This window comes from Mchenga conophoros, linkage group LG19 (assembly GCF_057382185.1).
Source record: "Mchenga conophoros isolate Kocher_MC1m ecotype Shallow Benthic linkage group LG19, M_conophoros_male_GT1.1, whole genome shotgun sequence".
Lineage (NCBI taxonomy): Eukaryota > Metazoa > Chordata > Actinopteri > Cichliformes > Cichlidae > Mchenga > Mchenga conophoros.
Window position 1 is genome coordinate 11,012,491 of NC_140544.1, and position 25,569 is coordinate 11,038,059.

The window sequence follows — 25,569 nt, forward strand, 5'->3', positions numbered from 1 at the left end:
CTTGAAATAAAATCAGAGTCGGCCTTCATGCTGACACTTTTTCCTGCGTTGAATTAAAGTCTTCTCGGGCCTATTCTTCCAAAGTCTGCAGCTCAGACGTCTTCGTCTCTGTTTACATGTTTCAGCGTCATCTGTGCGTGTCACTGTGGTGTCACTGTGCGAGGCAACGTTATCACAAAACATACGAATCATTTAAAGCCATAAAACCTCCAAATCTGCAGCTCACAGATTATTATTTTGTTCTTCATCACTGCTGAGCGATGGAGGATGCTACCTGGCTAGCTACTTGACTAGCTGCCATTACCCAGCATGCCGTTCAGCAGTGTAATTCTGTAAACGTGCAGTTATTACTGTTGGTTTCACTTTTCACAGATGATTACAGTGTTTGCTCTTCTGTGTTACATTAATGTATATAGAAGACAAATGAGCATAAGCTTGAGTGAGCGTTGAGGACAAAACATAGAAAATAAATATTTTCTCATTAATTATAATGGATGCATCAGGCTCGCAGGGGGCTGGAGCCCATCCAGGTCTGAGGTGGGGGGCACCGAGAGGCGAGCAACCACTCACTCTCCACGAGCGCGTCCTCGGACAGTGGGAGTAAGCTGCAGTACCACAACTGAAGGCCCCACGCAGGACCCCTCGTCCTAACGAGGACTCGAACGCCACGTGATCGATCCAGTATGAACACAAAGCTTTGTCTTAGCATGCTGTGTTTGCAGACGCTTGCAAAGACCTGATGCGTTAGCAGCAGTGGATAATCGCCTCTGGCCCGTGCTCAGTTGGCTCTTTTAAGCAGTAAAATTAAAAACCGTCTTCACATCCTCTGCAAACTCTTCAGCCGTTTTCCTCCTTCGTGCACGTGAACTGAAGTCAGGCCTGCAGCACGAGTGTGCAGGCACCTTTGTAAAGAGCTGCATCCAACACTTGTTGGGGTGTGTTGTCATTATTATAACACATTGTGTCATATTAGCTCGATGTGTGTTTGTTCTGTTAAACTCATCAGGCTGTATTTCAACTGTATGTGAAATGAGATTTGACGACCGTCATCGTAGCACACACAGGAGAGCACAGAGAGCCATGTGAACTTTTATAAAAGTCATGCTGGCAGAGTGTGGGAGTTCTTATTTTTTAATTTAAAAAGAGAGTAATAAATGCTGCCTTTCTTTAACATAAAACAGTGTGCGTTTTAATTATTTCTCATTTACATTAACTTAATCAAATGGAGGATGCAAATGAAGAAATATGTCGTATTAAATGAAAATATCTGAGTTGACTTCATACTGCAGGAAGGCTTTTTTTTATTTTATGGGTTTACAGTGCAGCGATTTAATTCCAATAAATGCTCGAATGTCTACAAGTATTTATAAAATGAAATTAAATGCAGTTGCTTCACATTAGCTTTGTGGTTTCAGCTGTTTTTAGAAGCGCTGTAGGACACACTGCTGTATAAACGTGACAAATGAAGCGAACTAAAGCGGAGACGCGCCGTCTCTGGATGTTGCTTAATATTTAGGAATGTGCACAGCTGTTGCCCAGATGAAAGAAATGCAGCCAAGCTTTTTAAAGAACACTGATGCATTATTGTTCTCCTTCTTCCCTCTGATGATTACTGTGCAAAGACGAGGCCCAAAAAATAATCTCTGCAAAGTGAGCGTGGTGATAAAAGCTATAAAAAGCCCTGAAAGACAGACTGTTTGTGTGGAGCTGCTGTGGTGTGTGCGTGCTGAACAGGTTGCGGGTCAGCCACATTTCCACTTGACTTTAAATGCTTGGCTTCTATTAAGTTGGCCCAGTGTGTAAGGAACAAACAGCCAGCACTGGTAATGGTTTCTGCCTGACCTGCTGACACTTTCACCCCCCGCACGCGCTCCTGCCTTCTTCTCTTTCACTCTCTTTCATTTCCCAGGATATTTTTTTCTCCTGCTCGTTCTCCCACCACATCACTCCTCCCCTCTTTTCACATCAAACACTAATGTTTCCTTCAAATTCCTTTTCCTCTCCATCTGCCAACTTTGACATCACAGGAAATTACGCTTAGAATTGGCGGCACAGTTTTCTTTTTCCGTTCCTTTCCTCGTTTCGACTTCATTCCACTTCCACCAAGCGGACGTATTTTTTTCCTGTCATCCCCAAGACACCCGCCCCCTTCTTCTACTTCCTCCTTCCTCCCCTCCTTCTTCTGCTGATATATTTGTCCTGGCTCCCATCACTCCACGCAAACGTCCTTCGCTGCTTTACATGCGCGCTCCGTCTCTCGGCCTCTCTAACACACTCAAACTGTCTCACACGCATGCAGACACAGCATGACACTAACTACACCTAATGCAAGTTCTAGGCTTATTTGCTGGAGGCTCGTCGGGGTGGAGAGGATGTTTTTTCCTTCTCTCTGAGACATCAACATCGAGACTGGCGTCTGTGCGCGCCTCCCGTGGCTGGATTAAGGAAGGAAGCCACGAGAGGAGAATTTAATTTGGTGAAATGCATTGTTAACAACGTGTTGGTGTGTGTACGTGCACGCACAATTGCATCGGCATGCCTGCACATATCAGAGCCGGAGGTAACTCCTGACATCAGGCTTCGTGGCCTGAACAGGTAATCGAGGTCACACGGAAACACCGACTCGTCTCAAAACGCACCGAGTGGGTTTGCACTGATAACCTTCCATCAGTGAAAAAACAGATTAAAGATGAGTCGAGATGTTTACATGAATGTTCAGAGAAGGGTTTGTATATGCTTTTAGCTTCTCACCTCTGTCTCCACATAAGCTTTTAATGTGTGTGTGTGTGTGCAGCGTGTAGGTGTAAGTGTGTTTAAATGTCGCTGTGCAAATATGACACCTTTTTAATTGCATCTGTATAGCAAATGCAAACACACATAAACATAGTTACATTTCTATCAAAATTACTACTAGTAACAGAAATAATAACACCGACTTATTAATCAGCTTTAATTTTAACAGCAAATTTTTCATTTTTGTCATAATTTCGGCTTCTAAATTCTTTCACATTTATTAGATTTATAATAATTAGATTATCGCAGACTAAAGTTGATTCAGTAGCTAAAAAATAAATTCTAAAGTTTGTTTACAAACATATCAACTCCTCTCTTCCCAACACGCGTCTTCATGAGAAACAGGAAGCGTTTCCTGGGGAACATCAAATGTGCTCATCGACCTTCCTACACCAGGAGCTTACTTCTGATTGGATCACTTCCAAATTCACCCCGCCCTCTGCACAGCTTCATTAGATGTGATTGGAGCTCGTCTCTGTAAAACGTTTTCATCTCGTTTTTATTCAGCGTCAATAAATTTCATTACGGTTTTTGTCCTCGTGCCTTAGTTTTTATTCAAGCATTGATTGTTTTTGTCAGAAAAAGAAAACTATGATGAAACAAAATTATCGCCGTAATTAGTGGAAATCTAACCGTGCACAGGAGGACACTGTTTTCACTCATTGACATGTGAATTAATGAATTTGGGGGAAGATGGGGGGACTTGAACTGTCCAAGAGCGACCTGTGCTTTCACGCTGCCAGTACCACAGATTAGATTCCAGTAACATCACCAGTAATCAAACCATTATGTGTCAAATTATGACAAAATGGTTAATTACGTGAGCCTTATGCAAAGGATAGAGGTGAGCCCTTACACATATCCAATAACTGCACAGGATGAAATATACATATTACTGTGGAGTTCATATTTAAGACGAATGGGGCTTAATTTTTTTGCAGAGTTTAATCATAATAATGAAAGAAAGTCAAAGAAGACCTTTTAGTCTGGTGTTAAAACCCCCGACACAGACACACACACACACACACACACACACACACACACACACACTCGCTCAAGTCCCAGGGAAATCACAGAGATAGACCAACGCAGGTCTTTGTTGACGTCACGTTGCCTGGCAACAACCCAGCAGCTTGGCTGTGACAAGCCGAGGTCTCAGCCCCGAAGTGCGATGCATCATGGGGGATTGTGTGCGCTACGTCTTACATCACCCACAATCCCCCTCGCTGACGCAGCTGTAGTCAGGACTGCTGTTTGCAGCTGATCCCGAGGTTAGGAAAGAGGGCGTGCTGAGAGATGCAATCACGTCCATCATCAGTGCAATTCACGCATCTTTTGATTTTTAATTACCACTCGCTTCAGGAACAGATTCACTGTATATGTTCCAGTACACATTTTTTTTTACCCCTCCCTGCTCCTCCCTGATCAAACCCCTGACCGCCTTTCTGTAGGTAAGGCTCATTACGCTCATCTGAGAGAGTGGAATTAAACCTCCTCCTCCAAACTCATTACTGTGAGCTAGATTTCACCAGCAGCAGATAGGCAATGCAGCGGTGCTGCTTTTAAAGCCAGAGCCAGATAATTAGAAACTTTAGAAGCACAGTTCCCATGGCTATAGCCAGAGCGAACAACTAATTCTATTTGAACTAATTACATTCCATAATGCTAGGCAGTGATTGCTACCCCAACCACAGCCTCCCATATGTAATCCAGCAGAGGATTTCATCACAAAACACAACCGGGGATGTATTTTTCTGTGTGTCATTGGCTGTATGTTATTACGCATTGGCATCACACCCCCGCTCCCTCATAGCTGTTTGCATTTCATGCTACAAAACTCCTCCCGGGCCTTGATGAGACCAAGTCTCGCAGTGCTGACGCTAACCTCCCAGGACAGCACCGCCTCAGTGCGAGAGCTCCCAAAACATAATAAAAAAGATATAAATCGATGCCTCGATGTATCGTTTTATCAGAATTTATTACCCCTGACCGCCTTTCTCTGGATTTAGACAAATGAGAGCAGCTCCCACAACCTGAGTGGATCAACAGTAAACAGACATTTTTTATGTTTTCAAATGACACATTTTCATTGCATAATAGGAAAGATCGGTCGGAGAATGTGTGTGAACGTGTGTGTGCAGGACCATCTCCTCTGCTGCTGCCTGTACGCACATTGCACAATATTTTTAGTCAATATGTGTTTCTCCCCTTCTCTCTCTCTCTCTCTTTTTATACTCTCTTGCTATGTGTGGAAGCTCGCTCGCCCAGTGAGAGGTGTTCAAGTCCAGACCAACAGACCAGGCAGACTAAATATAGCCGGCAGTGACAGCAGGGAACACTGTGCTCCCCCCTCTCTCGCTGTGGTGCTCGGCACTGCTGCTTCACTGCAAACTACACTGGTGAATTTAAACTGCTATCTGCACGCACGCACACACACGCACCGAAGAAGTTCACTTTCTGCCAAAACTGTGGCACACACGTATCATTCACACAAACGCAAAGATAAAAGGGACGCAGATTAATACACACACACACACCATACCAGTCCAAATGGGATTTACTTAAGACTCAATAAAGCAGACAGAAGCACTATTGTCTCCAACACAGACCTATTGTGCTGCACAGAGACTGTGACGTGGGCCGACCGCGCTGCGTCTGTTTACTACACAGAGAGCATTCCACACACACACACACACACACACGTACATGCCTCCAAAAGTAAATAGAGATGCACAACAAAGTGCACAAATGCACCATCAAACAAGCATTAAGAAAGAACTGGCTTGCACGCACACGCTCACACACACAGCATCAAACCCATCTCGCTCCAGTGGGAGTCTAACGGGAACTGAGTGATGAACAGGAGTGACACCACCACATGCCAGGGTGTGAGATGCGCTGCCTGGTATTTTAGGCTGCGTCTCAAATTGAACATGCCAAGCCTTCAGGGGGAAATCGTTGGATAATGTTCGTGCGAGAAGCAAATGTCCCATTGCAATATCGCTTATAAAGGCAGCTGTGATATCTGGAACGGCACTGCAGAGAGGGCCGACCTATCCGCGATGCACGCCGGAGGACGAACGCGGGTGCAAAGATGCAGTGCTCCGGTTTGTTTGCGTACCTGCTGCTGAGGATACTGCATCCCACCCATGCCCATTTGACCCCTCCCCTGTAGGCTCATCGGGTATCGATGCGGGGGAGGCGATGCGTAGGGCTGGCTGGGGGGATAGGGTCCGGCCCCCGGCTGCTGCGGGGCGGAGTAGGGATTGTTGGCCATGCCGTACAGCTGCGAGCGCTTCATAGCCATGAAGTCCATGGAGGAAACCTGCAGGGGAGAAGAAGAGGGGTTATTAATGCATAGTCAGCATTTGGTTTTTGGCTAATACTTCATTCATGACAGTGCATTGTAATTGCCCGAGAGGCGTTCAAATTAATTCATCTGCTATCTGCCAAGTTGGAACCCCTAACTGAAGTCCACTTAGTGCACCACTCCAAACCACAGCCATCGCTGATTTATTTCATAATTGCACAACAAGTGAAAGCTTTAAATTAATGTCAACAGATCATAAATGAACAACAAATGGAATTAAATAAGCAAAGATGTGTATTGAGTAGCTATTTGGAGCAAAACTCTGCTGGAAAAGAGCCAAAATAAAATGATTGAATTAAAACCTAAAAGCTCGTATCTTTGTTTTAATGTCTCTGAGGCTTTTACAAGTGTTGTAAATGTTGTTTAAAGCAACAGGAGGCAACGGCAATAAAAACCTATGGCCGCGTTCCTGCAACCAGAGCCCCGCGGTGCCAATAACCACCGTACGACTCGTGCTATACGGCTGCTTACAGCAAACTGGCAGATAAAGCGATAGTTATTCTATTACTGCAGTCGAGTTTATGTACTTCCGAGTTTAAGTAAAGGTTGTGGGTGCAGGGGCGTGGATCCAAGCTTTTGTGACGGGTCATTTCAAACTCGCGAGCTTGAATCCCTGCTCTCCAAAGCCACACCTGGAGAGCTCGCTTCCCGTACGAGCACAGAGGAAAACCAAAGCCAGGACAGAGAATATGTCAAGGGTAATTTATTCCATTGTAAGTACTTCAGAGCCCTTTTACGGGTTGTTTGGGGTCCCAGTGAGCCATTGGAAAATTCCGGTACAGTGCATCAGGCTAATGCTAATCCGTCACCCGCAGCGGCGTGTTTGTCTGTCTGCTGGGCAGATAATGCAGACTTCTTCTATCTTCCCTCTTCTTCTCTTTTGTCTGTGCCGCGTAGGATCATGAGTGATTTATGACACTTTGTTCCTACTGTGTCTCTCTCTCTCTCTCTCTCTCTCTCTCTCACACTCACACACACACACACACACACACACACACACACACACTTCTCCTCTCTCATTTCCAACTAACCGCCACCGACCCCCCCGCACCGCCTCTTCTTTCTCTTCCACCACCAACTCCCTCCTCAGTTCCCTCCCTTCTCCCCAACTCAATATCACCTCGTCTAGAGCGGAGGAGAAATTGCCGCTGCCTCATATTGCCAGGCTAATATCAAGAAGACATGTCAGGGGATGGGAGCACTTTATTCAGCAGGTTACGTGGACAGTTATGGCGGTCCAGCGTTAAAGCGTTCGCGCCTACTGAGGCGTGCACGTGGAATAGTTTGGAGGGGAGAGAGAGAGGGTGATAAAACTGTGTTTGGGCGGGGAAAGAGGGAGCGAGAAAGTTAGCGCTCTTAAAGTAATTTCACAGCAGGTGTGTGAGGAGGGGGGGCTTTCCTGCAAAGGTCTGCATCGCCGGATTTGTAACAGTATAATAATGAACTGCAGACACTCGCTGCCCTTCGCTTTTCTTCCTCCGTGCATGAAAAAACTAAGTGAATCATCCCCCGTGTGAGGGAGGAGGAAGTCACCGAGTGCACCAGCAGAAAGGATCGACAATGAAACATTTAAGCAGAAGAGGAAACGCGACATCTAATCTGACAAAATGATTGCCAGCATTAAACTGAAGAACATTAGGGAAGAATAAAGTTATGAACCATTGTGAGGAGAACAAGTTTTAAGATGTTTCTGATAGAAAAATCTTTTTTTTACTGACAGACGGAGCATTTTCAGAGAAAAGTTTGACTCATCGTATTGTATGCTTTTTCTTCTTATTGCTCAAAGAGACAATAAAGAGCATGACTGAGTGAGCTGCTCAGAATACTACAATACAGCTAAAGCAGAGTTAGCTCTAAGTGCATCAGCGCAGTAATATACAGAGTTAAACCAGTTGAACATCAAAGGGGAGATTTGTTGCGAGTATTTTGTTGATATGCTCAAACTGATGCCGGTCATATGTTTCAAATAATGGAGCGGAGGGCAGCGCATGACCCGCTCGAATGTTTGCACACCCACAGCACACAGACAGCACTAAGCGATGAAACGTCCTCGAGTTTCTGAAAAATCCAGGGCACTGTGCCACCCGTGATATGGGACACACACACACACACACCCTCCCCAACTCCATCCAGTTCACCAATCCAGCTCAAGAGGTCCTCGGTTTGCCAAAAACGCTGAGCGCAACACAAATAAATCCCCCACACGCCGCTGCCAAGTGTGCACGCGTACAAAAAACATTAAACGCTGCACTTACAAAGGTACTGAGGACGGAAAATAACCTCAGAGTTTTTGGAAGCGGAGAAGTGGACACTCGATTTTACACACACGTGCACATAATCCACGGCTTCAGAGGACACTGCGCTGGTTTGCACCTTCATATCTGCTCATAACTGTGGACATAAACACTGTGCAGCTCTGCACCTTCAAAATGTGTCTTTTTACAATTATTTGTATTTTTTAAATAGTAAAAGAGGTGATGATGACGGGTGCAGACGTTAGTCCTGATTAGGGTCTAATTCCTGCCTCGCAAGCCCACTGCAGGTCCTTGAAGAGAGGCCAGGGCGACAGTGGACTCAGGAGACCCACTTCCACTCGCCGGATCTTGCAAACGCTTTCACTTTCTGCCATCTTGGCTTGTGAACCAAAAGGGGAGTGAGTCTGCATTTTATAGCCAGAATTAAGTAAAAAATTCTTTTTTTACCTGATTTTTGTTTCCCATGAGGCCAAAAATCAGACGTGAAATTAAAATCTGATTACTGACTGAGCCCTCCTCACCTCGTTATAAGGACGACACGTCTCCGTAAGAGTTAGGCCTCCCTGTGAGCAGGGCTGGGAGCACAGACTCACACAGGCATACACAGACACACACAGACTCACACAGACACAGTGGCAGATTCTGCTGATGGCTCTTTGTGTTCTCGCTGCATCGCTCTCATCTCTCTCCAACTTCCTCACACACTTTGGGGGAGATCTTAAATAAAACAGCCACAATCAAATTATATCAGGTACCTCGGTCCACCTTCGACGCACGGCGTTACCACGGGCAAAGAAAAGAAAGAGTATTTTCCGCCTCCCCAAACGGAGCCTCAAATCTGCTCTCATGACAGGTTCCACTAAATGAGATTTCAGCCCACTGCAGCCTTTTCCTAGAGATATGCCCACGATTCCCCTCACAGCACCAGGCACAAAAAACGACAACCATTCCTGACAAATTGAAACGTTATTTTTTTCCCTTCCCGGAGAGAAATGACTGTACTTAGGAAAAAAATTATGAAAATGACACGAAGTGAATCTTGTTTGTGCCAGGAGGGACAGCAGATAAAAAACTAGAGGGAATACACAGAAATTGTTTTTTATTTTCTTCAAATGTGTTTTTCACTTTGTTCATCTGGGCATGCCATTCAACGGAGGAGGGGGAGGCGGCACGGGAGACAATAGTAATTCAACTGCTAAATTTAAAATTCAATTTATGAACTCCTCTCCAGCGCTGCGACTCTCGTGAGCTTTTTAGTTTTTTTTTATTTTTATTTTTTTATTTTGCAAAACAAAGCCATTAAAACAGAACATGGGTGAAATTACTGTGGGGTGAAACCTGCTAAATTGCTTTTCTGAGCTCAATCGACAACATTTTTATGTTGCGAAAATGATTTTACTCCTTCTTGCTTTAATGTGCTAAGTTGTTAATCAGAAAGAGACAAAACGCTCGACACAAAAGCCTCGGATATGTGGATTATGAGACACACACTGGGATCAAACGAACATAAAACAATATTAGTAAACGGTTATTATTCCAGTCCCATTTCAAATGGAGGAATTATTGGGGAAAACTGGCCCATTTATCCGCCGCGGTGAGGGAATGCGCACGCACGCCCGAACAGGTCCACGCTGCCGTGGCTCGTCCTCACCTGAAAAACAAACTACAGAGGGAAAAATACGCTTTCCTATTCAGCAGGTGCAGGAACGCTCCTGACGCTCGCCTTCAGGGCTGCAGAGTTTCCACTAATATCTCCACTAAGGCAGTTTCCATCCAAGCAACAGTGGAGCAGAATGTGTTCCCTCTTATGATGTTCTTTATGGTCTACAAGCTGCTTTATTGAGACACAGCAACTTGTGAAATTATCTGACCATCAAAGAGCAATTCGCTGAACTATTACGATCCTCGTATCATCTGGCGGTTTAACGTTTTCTCGAGCAACACATTCCTGCAGGTTGGATGGGAGCGTTTCATTTCAGGCCCAGTGCACTGGGGGCTGCAGTGGGTGCTGTCGGGGTAAAGGCCTATTTGGCTGGAAAATCAGTGCCATGTGAAAACTGTAAAAAAATTGCACCTGTATGAAAATCATTGATTATCGTCTGTTTGTGTTGGGAGGACTTGTGCAGAGCAGCAGCTTTAATTCCTGCGTAATGAAAGCGTTTTAGCTTGTGTGTATTTGTGAGGAGAAACAAATAAGGATAATTATTGTCAACGGATCCTCTTTATCCTCTGCGCCGCGCCGGCCTCCGGAGAATCAACGCGCTGCAGCCAGAGCCGGTTGGTCTGCTGGGACAATCAGCCTCGTCTTTTATGTTATTTATTTGCACCGTGCAGCAGAGCGCTCTCCAGCTCCTATTACACTGCGGGGCCCGGCGTTGCCCAGGCCTCCAGAACAAAGCTCCACATTTCAGGCTTGAAACCCAGCGCGCTTTGGGCCTACTGCTGCACACAGAAAATAAAATGGAAAGGGTGGAAAAAGAAAAGATGGAGGCGGAAAGACAAGAAGAGAGACTGCAGCAGTGGGCGAGTGCAGATCGAGTTCCATATTAATGTGTGCAAATTCCCCCGCTCCTGCTGACTAAGATTAGAAAAATTAATTTCATGGATGCAGAGACAATACTGATGTCATCAAGCGGAGAGGAGAGGAGCAGCACGCCGTTAACTCCTCCCTGCCCGGGCTCCACGAGGAGCACATCAGCCTTTAATATCAGTTTATCGCCTCGTTTCGATGCCAGATCGAAGGAAACACTGACAAAAAAACGCCACACTTAGCCCTGACATTTCTTTCTTATCAATTCATCTCATCCTGAAAGCAGAACTGCGGCTGAGCGGCGTGCGCGTTGGCATTCCCGTGTGTGTGTCGCATCGCTTAGAAATTCACTGAATTATGTCCTGAAACACAATCTCATCCTGCATCTCAGCACGCACGCCTTGTTAGTAAAAAGTCTCATAACGAATGACAGTGTGAAGAGCAGTACTGGTCCGCGGGGAGCTAGGTAGAGCCAAATTGCGTTTCCTCAGCCCAATATGCCTGTACGGCACAGGCAGCTAGGCGTGAAGGCTGGCTAGCGATGAGAGGCATGAAATTGTCTGAGGAGAGAGAGGTGCAGGGCGCGACAGCCGTAGAGGAGGCGAGGGAAACGTATACACGCACGGCGGATGTTTCCCAATGGTGCCGTGAGTCGAGGAAGAAAAGCAGACAAAGAGAAGCCAGATAAGAGGTTGTTGTTATGAGGCCGACCGGCGGGCTTTTGTGTTTGGGGCAGCGCGCATAATAGCTCTCTCTCCTCGGAGCCAGCGATCGGTGCGCCCTCCACGATTGACACCAATATTTACACCACGCACACGCACGCGCTCGCACGCACGCGTTAGAGTGCTCAAAACAAACCCACCCCCTCCCGCGTGCTTCGGGAAAAGTTGCAGAGTGTTGTGTTTGTCACGGCCGGCACAAAGACGTCATTAACAGAAGGGGGAGGAGGGGAATGGAGGAGAAGAGAAGAGAGGAAAGGGAGGAGGAGGAGGCGAGCGGCTGCTTCATCTGTCTCAAGTGAGATTGAGGTCGCGGGGTCGCCGGAGCCCTTTTCCTTTGCTGAGACTGGGAGCTGAAGAAGCGGCGGTGAGAGAAAGAAAACAGAGAAAGCCTCGATGACAAAACGAGACGCGGCCGACATGCCAGCGACACGCCATTACAGAAGGAAAACAAATAAAATGCCATCGTCTGCAAACAGTCAAGGAAGCATGTGTGAAAGAACACACGCTGCAAATTTGCCAGCCGCGTCTGCTGCCAGCGTGCAGTTTTCCCAGACTGAATCATTCAGGTTTTCACTGCATAACGAGGAGAAAAAAGACGCGAACACGGGCGGGTTCTGCTGAGAGCCAGGGCCGGACTGGGACATAAAATAGTCCCGGGCGTTTTGACTAGAGACCGGCCGCCATTATAGGAAAAATCATAAAGCCTTTGAATGAAAACAAACGCTGATGTGACAGTGATGCTCACTGTTCTGATGGTATATATGCATCAATCGTTTGTTGTAAGACTCGGATAATTATTTATTAAAAGCGAGACATTTGAAATGAGAATAAGAAAGTATTTCTTTGTGCCCCCCTTTCCCTGTTAATGCCCTACCTGGCCCCCTGGCAACACTTTGCTAGACCCGCCCCTGCACAGTTACCAGCTGTCAGCTACATAAAAAAGGATCCTGGTGTTATTTGTCGCTCAGAAACAGTTCATAACTTCCCTTCAACTCATTCATGTCACCTAAAATGTAAACCTGTTTCTCCATCACCTGCTCAGCTCTGATGGTTCAGTAAGGACATCTCCTGGTTTCATCTTCATGTTTCCCTCTCATCACATAACCAAACCGACATCATGACCAGCAGCTTTACAGCTGTGGCTCCAGCAAACATCAGCTAAAACTAGAAAGTAATATTAAATAAATTCTAACAACAGCTGATCAAACGTGCTGCTGTTGTTTAATGCGACATCTGCCGGTTTCTTCTTTCTGGCGCAAAGTGATAAACAAACGAGAGAGAAAAGCCGATCAGCTGATCATTGATCAGTTTCATGACTGAAGTAGCAACAGGAGAGGGAGGGTGAGAGGATGAGAGAAGAAGAGGCAGCTGTGCAGCAAAGACAGAATAACTCCAGCTTTGTCTTTTTCATTGTAGCTGAAGTCCGGGACAAACTGTGTTTCTTTTCACCTCAACACCAAACGCGTAATTTTTTCTCTGAATACGAGACGGGACGGTTGGAAACTCTAATAACTAACCTTATAAATAAAATAAGATAAAACAAGTTCAACATCAGTAACATCATAGCACCCGCCCAGCTGTATAGAAACTCCGTCATGCTAGCTAGCACGCAGTACGAGTTATTGTAACTGACTGTAAAAAGTCAGCATAACGAAAATAAACTCCACCTAAACTTGGTTCATATCTGACCCAGATAGACTGCAGGGTAGGGCTGCACGATATTAGGAAAACCTACGATGTGCGATAACTGTGATCAATACTGCGATAACGATATGACTTGCAATAAAATAAATAGCAAAAAACAAACAAACAAATACATAATTTCCGTTTTACTGCAACAGTTTTATTTAATGAAAGCTGCTGTATTAGCAGTGTAAGAACAAAGTGCACTTTAACATTGAAACATTGCTCCCATAAAAAAACATTTCAACTCTTCAAACAGCTCTCTGTGGTTGTGTTGAAGATGATGGTGGAGATTAGTCGTGTTTCCTCTGGTGGTTGCCACGAGTGTTCGGCAAGTTTTGCAGAGCACCTGTGTTTGGAGAATGTCGTCTTTATCAAATCCAAAGTACCTCCAAATAAGCGAGGTACTATTTTTCAGCCTGACTCGTTGCTGCAGCGTTGTTCGCTCCCCGCCTGCGTAGGAGGCGGGCCTCTAATCCATTTGATTGGTTAATGCCGTGAAGGGCTCTATTCGACTGGTCAAATGTATAAAGGGGTTTCTTTGATTTGTAAATTCTTTAAAGCACGTGTGTAAACATTTTAAGGTACCCAATTACCGCAGTTTACGTCGTCTTTTGCGATGGGCCCATCGCGCAGGCTGATATCGCGATGACAATAAATTTTCGATTTATTGTGCAGGCCTACTGCAGGTCATAACTTCTTACCTGAAGTTCAGTTCACCGCCTCGGGTCTCTGCTCCTCCTGCCTTTCCGTCATCCACCCGCCAACGTGTTGCATCTGCTGGCCTCCACCACTTGCTAATGTTACTGAATCTGTGGAAGCTCCACAATAGCCAGCACCAAACAACTGAGTTATTTTTACACATCTCCTAGCATCTGGCCAATCCACCGCCTTTCAGTGTTTATACCGTTACGGAAAAAAAAACGAAAAAACCCATCGGCCCATAAAAACGAGCCAGCCCATAACCAACTATGCTGAGAGCACAAGTCAAAGGTCAAGATTCCTTTTCTCCTCACGTGTTGAGCATGTTTTTATCAGCTTGCAAGCTCAAATGCTACAAATCAGCATCGTACCACCTTAAAAAAAGCTTCTCACCGGGCACAGAGCGCACTGAAAAGCCTCGAGGTAAGACCATGTACAGCTACTGCTTTGGACCCAATGCAAATGCTTTCAGGAAAGAGCACCTCCAACAGGGCTGCTTGCCTATTTTCGCATTACTAGGAGGTCTGCTATATTTCCAGTCTTTTCTCATCGCCAGGCGGGACTGACGTCTTTGGCCGGTGCCTGGCGCGACCCCGGGAAGGAGGAGGGCTGCTGAAAAAGCCCATTTCATCTCAGGGCCACAGTGGAACGAGAGGAATGCGCTGCTCTAACTTCGCCGGGCTGCAGAACCCCACGGAGAGCTGCTGTGACACGACCGAATGAAAGAGAGGAAAAATGGGCAGGAGGGAGCAAAATAACAATAACTCTATCCGCCCCCCTCTCAAAAAGGACCTGGCTATTAGAGTAAATGTGCTGCCCTTTTGCTTCCCACGTCTCCCGGTGCCCAAAGGAAATGCTGGCATTAAATATGCAGGCCAGAATCCCCCTTATTCAAGGAAATCACCACCTTTTTAATGGAATGCTGTTGGAGAGAAACTGCTTTTCTGCAGCTCGGATAATTACGAACGAGGCCCCGTATCACAAAGTGTGTTTATGAATTAGCAATGGTTATTCATGATATTGTGCTCAGAGTAGGGTGAAACTACATAAGCGAATACTAAGCGAGCGGACCGACAGAAATGATGCTAAAGGGTCCTGAGGGGGCATTCTTTGCCATCCATTAGTCTTCCCTGTAAGGCAAAGCTTAACGAGCTCCTACAGGCTGGGAAGCTGGCCACTGAAGGAGAGGGAGCAGCGTAAATTATGAATATGAAAGCATGTGAAGCAAGGCCACAATAAGTCCCCCCTTCACATTATTGAGTTCTTGTCTGATGCTTCCTCGTCGATTTCTGACACACAGGTGTAGCGCCTCAAAAACGTCTTCGTGAAGGAATTAATAGCGATAACAATTCGACAGCGTCTAAAAAAGGAAGTTGACAGAAACTAGGTCATCCCTGTGGTGCAGTTAAAGAGCTGCCCAACTAAAAACAAGGATTTACATTCAGCCAGTTTGTTTTGGAGGACTGCCCAGTCCTCCCAGGGTGGAAGCATCCATATTTCTCCTGCGGGTGATCCATCACTTAAGCCCCCCCCCCAAGAAAACACAAATACAAACAACAAACAGATATCCTGACCTTCCTTCCTCAGGCAGATATTAAATACTCATTAAAAGTCACCTGAAACCATTTGAACCTAATTGATTTCATTATCGGACTCTGCACGACGCACAAGGTCCCCACGTCTGATAGCTCAGCTGGAAATGTGCAAAGTTAATTAGAAAAAAATTGATTTTCATATCATTTTTTTCCCTCTGCTCAAACGCCGTGAAGTGACGTGGAGAGAGACGCGCTGATGGAGCTGCGGCGATATTCAGCGTGGATGGGAACATGGCGTGTTTATGTCTGCAGAGGTAATGTGTGTGTGTGTAGCTATGACAGATTGTGTACTAGCGTGCTAAGGTAATGTTCTAGCCCCCCCCACACCAGTACCTCTTAACCCCTTCACCTACAGCATGTCTACTCTCCAGCACGACCCCATCTCGCTCCCCACACGGCGGTCAAGGCAGCACCAGCAGATGTGGCCTTCATTTTCTCCCGTGATGAATGCGAGTCTCTGTGCTTCCTCCTCGCTGGGAAGACTTCTCCCAAACATCTCCTCGAGTCTGGAAATAGGCTCCCCTCCCTGTGGCCCCTCCGGGTCACCCTCTGGGAGGCCGAGGCTTTGTCAGTCCAGGCCAGGCCTCCCATCTCCGGGGCTCTGACTGGGAATCAATCACTGAAGTTGGCTGGGAACATGAGGCGGGGGAGCTGGATCGATCAATGAGAGGCTCCAGGCCTGTGGGAGCCCTGATGCATGGCCCGACTGCACACACACACACACCTCTGACTCCAGCTGAACTCCACCATTTACTCCCATCATTGCTAAGCCCCAGGGCAGTTGTGTTTACGATGGCCTGGCTGCACCATATGAATACCATGTGACTGGTAAAACTGAGCGATATTTGCAGTTAAATGACCTTAATTAGATTTCAACGTGAAGTCTCCAGCACTCCTGAGTGTGCACAGAATGAGTTTTCATTTTGTTTTTGCTGCACGAGGAATGAAAAACGGGGAAAAAGCCGCTGAATTGCACTTGTTGTGTCAAGTTGGACATTTGTAAGAGCGCAGCAGATCGAGCCAGAATAACTACCCCGATTGCGACTTGTTTTACACACCAAACCCTGACCGACCTTTAACTCTCAGGTTTTTATTAAGAGCCAGACATATTAAAGGAACGCGTACATATTTCCCAAGAGAGGCTGCGGATCCTTGGCTGCGACACACGGACTCCACCATGTGACCAAATCTGTGAAAGAAAGTGTGCGTTTGTCTGTTCTTTGTACTGAGCTGCACGCCATATATATGACTTTACACACTGTGGATGCAACTTAAAAGGATTCTGAAAATGGCCGTGTGCTAACCATGTTTGAGTGTGTGTGGAAAGGCAGGAATTCACACACAAATCAGTATAACTCTAAGTGCACAGCATGCTGGCGAGTGTCTGCCAGTATGAGCGAGAAAATGTGTGCAAGCATTTTGCATGTGTGCGAGCAGTGTGTACCATCTGTGTCCAGATGTTGAGTAGAGAGCAGCCTGCATGGACAGCCAAACAGTTGGCAGGCCTTCTGACAGGCCTGTGTTCCTTATTGATAGAGGGATCACAGAGACAGAAGAGTCAGCCGTGCTCAGCTAGACCACAATATTGTCCTCTCTGCTGTTATTCATCCCAGTCAGCCAGGAGAAAATGGGATGTTCTGAGCCAAGTTTGGAGCTGTCAGATCTGGGCCAAATAAGAGTTGAACGGGTTTCAAACATTTGGAAAACAGCACGAGGAGCGTTTGATTTGTCACACGCACGCAGCCAATTTCTCGAATGTAGAGCAAAAGAATTTCATTGTGTTTCAGTTCTGACACACGTGTTGTTAATGCAGGTAGAAATACGGCTGAACCTGAAGTGCACATCGGGGTGAACGGCAGCAAGGACCAACATGTTTGCAGAGCGGTTGGACTGGTTCCTCGGTTTTTCCTTGACTGACTGCAACACTTAATCTGATAATTTCAGTGTGCTCGCGAGGCCGGCGTGCAAAACAAAGCTGAAGGAATACAGCACTGCAGACAACTAACAAAAAATAATTTCCCCCAGGGATCAATAAAGTATTCTGATTCTGATTCTGAACTACACTGCAACAAAGAAGGTGACGTGACAACAGGAAGCTCCTCTGCTGCTTCATTTCTACGACTGTCAGGCAAAAACCCCTTCCCTGACCCCTGACCCCTGTGCCAGACTTATGAAGCAGAGCCGACATTTATGGAGGGCAGACCCTTTTCTGGGAGCTTTCAAGTTCTACAGCCGACAGTTTTGCGAGGGTCATCCGAGAGGAGCAGCCGCGTGTGGAGGCGAGAGCACGCCGAGCCGCCCGTTTTAAGAGCGGCCTCGAGTCTCGGAGGATTCGAGGCGTCGCAAGCTGCATCTGCACGTGTGCGGAAGTGGCACGCAAAATCACGCAAAGATAAAAACAAGTGGCGGAAAACAGCGTATCAGAGAGCGTCCTGAAATTTTATCAGGCGATATCGAGGCTCTCATATCTGTCATCTCTCTTTCATCAAACTCCTCCGTCCCGTATACAAATTATTCATGCCAGCAGCTAAATGTATTCATACCATTCTGTTTACTTTATTACTCCACTTTTATTCTGCTCTTTTCCCCACATTTGTTTACAAGAATAAAAGCCTACTCTGACAGAATTATCCCTCTGCACAACAAAAATAAATCACAGCGCTTGCACACACATCATTCACATTCAAAGAGCACAGCTAAATTATAGATGGCCCCTTTCTCCCCAAATATGCATTTCATTAGCATTTCCTTCGCCTGTTGTCTTTTTCCCCCTATTCTGCCCGCCTGCACACGACCCACTCGTGTGTGTGTGTGTGTGTGTGTGTACATGACTGCAGAACGGGAACAGCCTTGCAGCAAAGCAGGACGCGTCCCCTTTCCCAAGCCTAATTTAGGATTCAATTACAATACTCTTTAAAAAGCGTCGACTTCGCAATTAATTATTTTAAGATTAGCCTGACAGTAATGGGCCTCCCACCGACGCCAGGCAGCGTACGACTGCCCGCCTGCACCCAGGACTGCTGTCTCTTCATTCACTACACACACGTCTACACACACATGTGCCTTTACTCTTTCATTCTCCGTCCTCTTCTTCCGAGGAAACGGACGAATCCTCCCCCTTCTCACCTCTACCTGCCTTCTTTCCTTCTACCTGGCCTCACAGTTGCGTTTCACTTTGTTTCTTTGCGTTGTGTCACACAGCTCATGTTGCTTCGGCACAGCGGACTGCTTTTCACGAGCCACCGGGGCCTTCTCCCACATCCTCCCGCGTCCCCGGGAAACGTTGACGGATGAGCCCCGCAGTAATGCGCGCACGCACGTCAGCACTCGCGCCCGAAGGCTCACGCACAGCCGTCTGTCACTGCTGCTGCCAGGCGTAAGCGAAAAAACACGCCGCCCTCCGCCACGCTTTGATTGGAGCCAAGCGAAGCATTTTTCCTCCCCCTTCCTCTTCACTGCCGCCGCTGCTTTTTTCTCCCACCCTTCACCACCAACACCACCCCCCAAACCTGTTTTTTTTCTTTCCTCGTTTCGGAAATGAAAGTCATCATCCATCCCTTTACTCCCGCCGCCACGACTCCCACCCGTCACCCCCGGGCAAACCTCAGCCGAAGCCCCCGATTCTGTTTATTTAAATATTTGATATGTAAGCAGTCATAAAATAAATGTCAGAGAGGGGAAGGGAATGGATATGTGGGGAATGAGGCCATTACGGGTAATGGTTTCTGATGCTCGTCACCCCCACAGTCTAACACCCCCACCCCTCAACCCCACCACACGCAAACCTCCACATGACAGAGCCTGCAGTCGCTGAAGCAACAGGGGAATACAACAACAGGGAGACGGGGCCTGAGCAGTCTGAGTGTGTGTGTTTGTGTGTGCATCACAAAAGCATAGACACAACAGCTGCACACACACACTCACACACGCACTTGTTCGACTAGCGATATGGAAAATAGGCCCTCCCATGCACAATTGACTTCTAATACATTGTATACTCCTCAAACCATCCATTTGCCAGGCATTGCAATTTCAGGGGCCCTGAAAGCAGCACTTTGCCAGCACTTTGCAAAATACCTTAAAAAATCTGCAGCCTTTACAAACGCGCTCTCACAATAACTGCCAACTCGAACATGTCTCTTAAAGTGACAACACAGCCGCGTTCCTGGGGATATTGAACGCCGCTTTATCGACTCGCCAGAATTTTCATGTTGGACACAAGACCCCACGCTACCTGCTGTTTAGACACCTCGTCCGCCAATACCATTTCGTGCACGCTCACGTGTACGTCTCCCAGCTAGTGGCACCCGAAGGATTACATGTCTGTGACAATTTCACCCAGGAACTGATAAAAAACGAGAGGTAGGCGGGGTGAACGCATCAAGCGCAGCGCTGAGAGAGAGGGAGAGGCTCTGATGGTGTACTGTGAACAACCTTGAGTTTCTCCTTGATGCTGAGATACTCAAATACTGCAGATCAGCACAAAAAAGAAAAGATCTCCAATTAAGAAGAAAGAAATCACAGCAAAATGTTCATTAGTGCCGATGGTGTATTGGTTTGGCATTTTAGGGCCTTTTATTCTCAGACCTTTGCCTAACAAGCTCCCCGGCCACACCGAAGGGCTGCAGGGGGGACAGTGACATCACATCGGGAGTCAGAAGTCAAGGAGAGGTGTTGCCGGCTCTTGACCTCGTCACCTCTAATTGCTGAAACGTGCTGTGATTTTCCCATTTGTCAGCATGCAGGAATGTCTGCAAGCATGTCCAGCCTTGCCTTGTGATGTAAATGGAGCACACACACTTCTCCAACACCCCCAAACTCCACTTTTAGCTTTCACGCTCCTAATCGTGGCATAAAGAAGCCCGTCCCCACAGCACTGCACATACATACACTCATTTAAACACTCTGTGTCCCTGCTGTCCACACACATGCCTATGATCGCCTTCCTCAAATGCATACCTGCATTTCCTTCACACACACACAGCCCTCTGCCCCTTCTGTCTGGGTCAGGGAGCCCTCCAGAGCACCTCGCCCTCTCCGCTGTTAATTACCACTAATTGGCCCTGCTCGTTTTTTCCCCCCACTATAATGAAACCATTCATCTTTACTACTTAATGAGTAGGCAGTGTAGTCACCAGCCAAGGTCACTCACAACTCGCATCCAAACGACAGAAAGAGACTTTGGAAACAACTGTGGGGGAAAAAGACGAGAGACAAAAGAGCAGAAAGAGATAAACGGGCTGTTTCAAACACAAAACGTGAACTTGCACCAGTTTGCATACATGACTTGGCTCTTTGGAACGAAGCCAGCGTGTAAGAAAAAGTTGAGAAACGTCTGGGAGCTGTGGGAGTCTGCAGCGTCCGACTAAAACCACAACACAGAGAGGGGATTTCCAAAGACAGACTAATTAAAACGGGGTTATGTGAATGAAAACAATAGCTCTCTAAAAGCGCCGACCAAAGCCGTAAATATAAAAATGCATTTTCCAAATAAATTAAGAGCCTTCTCTCTGGCTTTAGCACACATAATTATCAAAACAACCCCCCCCCCCAGTGCAGGACCCCGCCCCGGCAGGTGAGAGGGCAGCACGTTAGGACGTCTCAGCCACCATAAAACACCTAATTAATACTCAACGCCTCAAATATTAGTCAAGGGGTTGTGTTGCAATCGTATCTCGGGAGATTCTAAAAGAAGGCAAGTTATTGCTGGGGAGGAAATAACCACACAGAGTTATGAATATCTGGATAATGATGCCCAGGAAAGCTGTATTTAAATTCCCTTAAAGACACTCGAGTGAAACTCAATTCAGGTCTTCCTAAGGAAAGATAAAACTCTGCACGTCTATATTTGTCTGATGCTGATAAATTACCTGGAAATAAAGTTATAACTCAATGAATGAGAAGAAGATTTTATGGTACAGCATGTTTCACATGTGCAGCGCGGGGTCAGCGGGTCAGACGGGAGGAAAATATCTTTATGCCGCCGCCTGCGTGAGCCGGGAAGATGCCAGTCTTTGCCTGACAGCCAGCAATTTCTTTTCAGACCTTTGGTCTTTCCCTCAGAGAAGAATGGCCGTGTTGCGGTTTCTCCTTTCAGCCTCGTGCAGCGCAGCAGAAGCGCGAGCGGTCACGTGCTCCAGCGTGGCGATCAGCCCGGCGCGTCAGTGTTTATAGATGGGACGCTCTTCTATGGATTATGTTAATGTGGTATTCCACGCTCCCCTCTGGCATGTGTCTGACATTACAGTAACCTTTGCATGTTTAGCCAACAGTAACTACGGATGTTCATCGAGCTGGGCGGCGTGCACGCGTGTGCACACGCTCAGAAACGCACAGACATGCAGGCACAGCAGCACGGGGAGATTAACTCCACACAGCAAACAAATGCTCTCGCCATCCGTATTGATATTCTTTGAAGGAATTAACATCTTAAAGAAATAAGACATTTAAACACCAAAATAAAGTTCACTCATGTTGTCGATATCTAATCCAGTTCATCCGGTTTGTGTCAAAGGAGTGGCTGGAATGTAGAGCGCACACGTCCGGCTGCATCACGCTCACAACAACAAACTACATTTTCAACACAACCTCTCATCCCACAGACACCAGCTCCAAGCAGTGCGAAGTATGCATCTGTGTTGTGCAGCCACTGAGCATGCATCTCTGCACAGAAGAGGATGTGGTGTGAATGACTTCCTAAATTATTGAGAGAAAATTGATCTAAATGAAGCAGAGTTCAGCCAGGAGTGACCGAGAGCATCCTGTTGTGACCAGTGTCTATAAAGTCCCACAATTTGGGGTTTGGAGAGGTAAAAGATGACAAGATTATGCTGTGGCTCTGAAAAATATATCCGCGTGGTTGAGTGCACGTTTAAGGCCGAGCGCATGTGTGGAAGAGAGGAAAACCAGAAACTCGGAGCATCTCTGCGTTGCATCGTTTTCCTATTTCTGTCTTCCTTCACAAACGACACGCAGCACCGTGCTGGCCGTGTTTGCTTTTTGGTTTTTTTAGCTGAACAAATGGTCCCACCATGCCAGAGCTGATTAGGATCAACTCAAGCCAAACAGCAAGATGTGTGACTGGAGAGCAGAGCCTACAGTGTGGTGGAAACAGTGAGAAGTGCAGAGGCTTTGATGTGGAAAGTGACAGATGACGGCGATGATAATTTTGATGATAATGATTTTCTCGCAGGCTGGTAAGAGGATGGTGGCAGCACGCTATTCATACATGAAGTCACACACACACACGCGCAGACTGTGTGTGTGAACCAATCATTTTTCCTGAGCAGTAAATAAACGCAGGCCTGCATCCACTACTCTCACCTTCACATTATTATAAACAGAGTATCTATGAGCAGGGCTGAAGACAAACCTCAAGGTAAAGAAAAAAAGGGGGATTCTCATGATACAGTGGGAAAATAATGTGCACCAAAAATCTTCTGAATTCCTGAAAACACTGAAGATAATCTGCCAATTAACCTCCTCTCCTCTGCTTTTGTTGCACTGAAATGTTGGGCCATTAGCTCTATTGTACAGAAGGAAGTGAGGGAGACTTGAATCTTAAAATGTCACGCTGGTATCTTAAAATTTTCATTAATTGCAGCAATCACAGAATTGCTCATTTCCGAAGGGACCGGCGGCTACGCTTCCCGTTTCCTCTTCTGCTGCCCACAGAGGGGAGAAGGGAAGAGGAGTGTGCAGCCCACAGATCTGCTCAGGATTGTGTATAAATATTCGATAGGACACGCTTACTCTCTAAATACCTCTGGCCTGACCGCTGGTCCCCCGGGAGACCTGCAGAGCTACTGAGAGCGAGGCACAGAAAAGCAACAGAGGAGAAAATACAAAACGAAGCATCTCTCTAAGCAATAAGTGCATCAACGTATCTGTTTACCCGTAGTTACATTTATGTTCCTGAGCAAGAAAGAAAGAGAAAGAAGGAAGCCCCCCTCCTGTGGTGCTCGGGGGGTCCGTCCATTCAAGAGCCGCACGTGGCTAATTAGCATATTTGAAAGTCAGAGCAGCGGGGTTGGGGGAAGCTGGGGCGCCACGCCCCCCCTCACATACACAACAGTAAAAAAGAAGGAAAAGAGGAAGCCCAGTGTCTGTGTGTTCGAGTCAGAAATAGTTCTTTTTCTTCACATTTTCATAAAGCTGAAGTCGGGAGGCGACTGGAACCGTGCTGACATTTCCCAGAGTTCACACACTCATTCTCTCGGTAAACTCGGCCAGGCCAACTCCACAGAGGTCGGCGGGCCTCCGTGTGACTCACAGCAGATATCGCCTACATTTCTACACGTGCAGCCTTCCTATGGGCCGTCTGCCTCCTCACACGCAGACAGGACAGCAGCAGACTCTGTGTTTATGTCAGTGCCAAAGGACCTCACGCCTCCTGCAGCAGCTCTGTGTTTAATTCTGCGATTATTAAACAATGAAAATGGTTCAAGTGGCATTAATACGTCTGCGTCTGGTCCATCAAACCTGAGGTGAAGCCTAACAAATAACAAGTCCTCAGAAAGAAATCCAGAACTTCTGACTACTTCATCCACCTCGAAGTGTCAAATCTCCCATATGAACAATTAGCCGTCTTCCCCAAAACTGCTTTGTTTTTTATTTCACGGCCGCCCCCTGACGCCGGCAGCTCGGGGAAGACGGAGCTGAGAAACAGCTGACACAAAATCAACACCCGCTCACAGTAATTAAATCCTTTCTTCAGGGCATTTACTCACCAACCTTTGACTCCAGGAGATGCTGTGAATGCATAGCAGGGCCGGAAGGGGAAAAAAAACAAGTACAATCATTTTATTAGCCGGTTAATAATACACAGGCTTTACATCCAGTGATGCAACTGGGCAGTTTTTTTTTTTATTCTTATTATTTTTCAGGATCAGAATTAATTGGTGTTTTGTGGAAACCGCATGTAGACCAGGGAGAACCCCGGCCTGCCAATTACCTACGCCGGCTCCACGTTTCATCCAAGGAAGATGAAAAATGCTGCGCAGGCCCTTATCGGACGCAACAGAGCAAATTAAAATTTCACTCTAGTGTTGCTAATCAGCATCGCGCTGGCTGGCCGAGACAGATGTAAACAAAACAACATAAACAAACGGCAGGCGGGGGGGGGGCTGAGGTTGGACTGCTTACTGCTGACGAAAGGACTTCAGCCTGCCACGGCCAGCACATACAAACAGAGGAAAGAAACACAAACACTCAAGGACACCCACACACACAGAAACATCTAAAAGCACAAAGCCCACACACACACACACACACACCTGCGTGTCCATTTCCTGACCAGACCCCGTGGGCTGTCCATCTGATGCAGAACATGTACCATAAATTAAATTCCAGCAGCCATACTCAGGCCCATCACTATGCACAAGGCTCCCCGAGATAGCCGCATAATACAAAGTGACATTGATGCATTGCTCCCATTATAAAGTCTTTGTTCGTATCACACTAATAATTCATAAGAGAGAAATGTAAACAGTATGCACTGGAGAGCACTGCGAGCAGGGATCATTTCAAGGTAAGCACATTACCCAAGGATGGGATTCGGTCGAGCCTTTGATAACGCAGAGCTACCGAGCTTTGATTTCAATTCGAAGAAGAAGAAGAAAAACACACACAAAGGAAAACACTGAGCATAATAGTGACAAATTAGTGGAAACTGTAAATATCCATTAATTTTTGTTTTATTAGGTCAGATTTTAAAAGAGTCACTGCTGTAATTATCTCAGCAACACTATCTCCCTCTTACTAGGCCCTCATTATTATCTGCTAATTGCTTTTTTCCTTCTGTGTGTGTTGTGTGTGTTCTGATTAGGAGACAACAGACGGATGCTCGTCACATATAGGACGAGATAGAAAGAATTTTATTTGCGACGTAAACTTAAATAAGTCGTTAAAATTGCATGTG

At 46.6% G+C, this 25,569-nt stretch overlaps 1 protein-coding gene across 6 annotated transcripts in view; it reads right to left on the reverse strand.

Moving 5' to 3' along the window:
• LOC146551794 (AT-rich interactive domain-containing protein 1B-like) overlaps positions 1–25,569 on the reverse strand; it is a 158,782-nt gene that overhangs the window by 128,897 nt on the left and 4,316 nt on the right. For all 6 annotated transcript variants that reach the window (XM_085258303.1, XM_085258302.1, XM_085258301.1 and 3 more), the window contains exon 2: positions 5,915–6,118. In XM_085258303.1, coding sequence (XP_085114429.1) covers positions 5,915–6,118 — 204 coding nt within the window. The remainder of the gene's footprint in view (positions 1–5,914; positions 6,119–25,569) is intronic.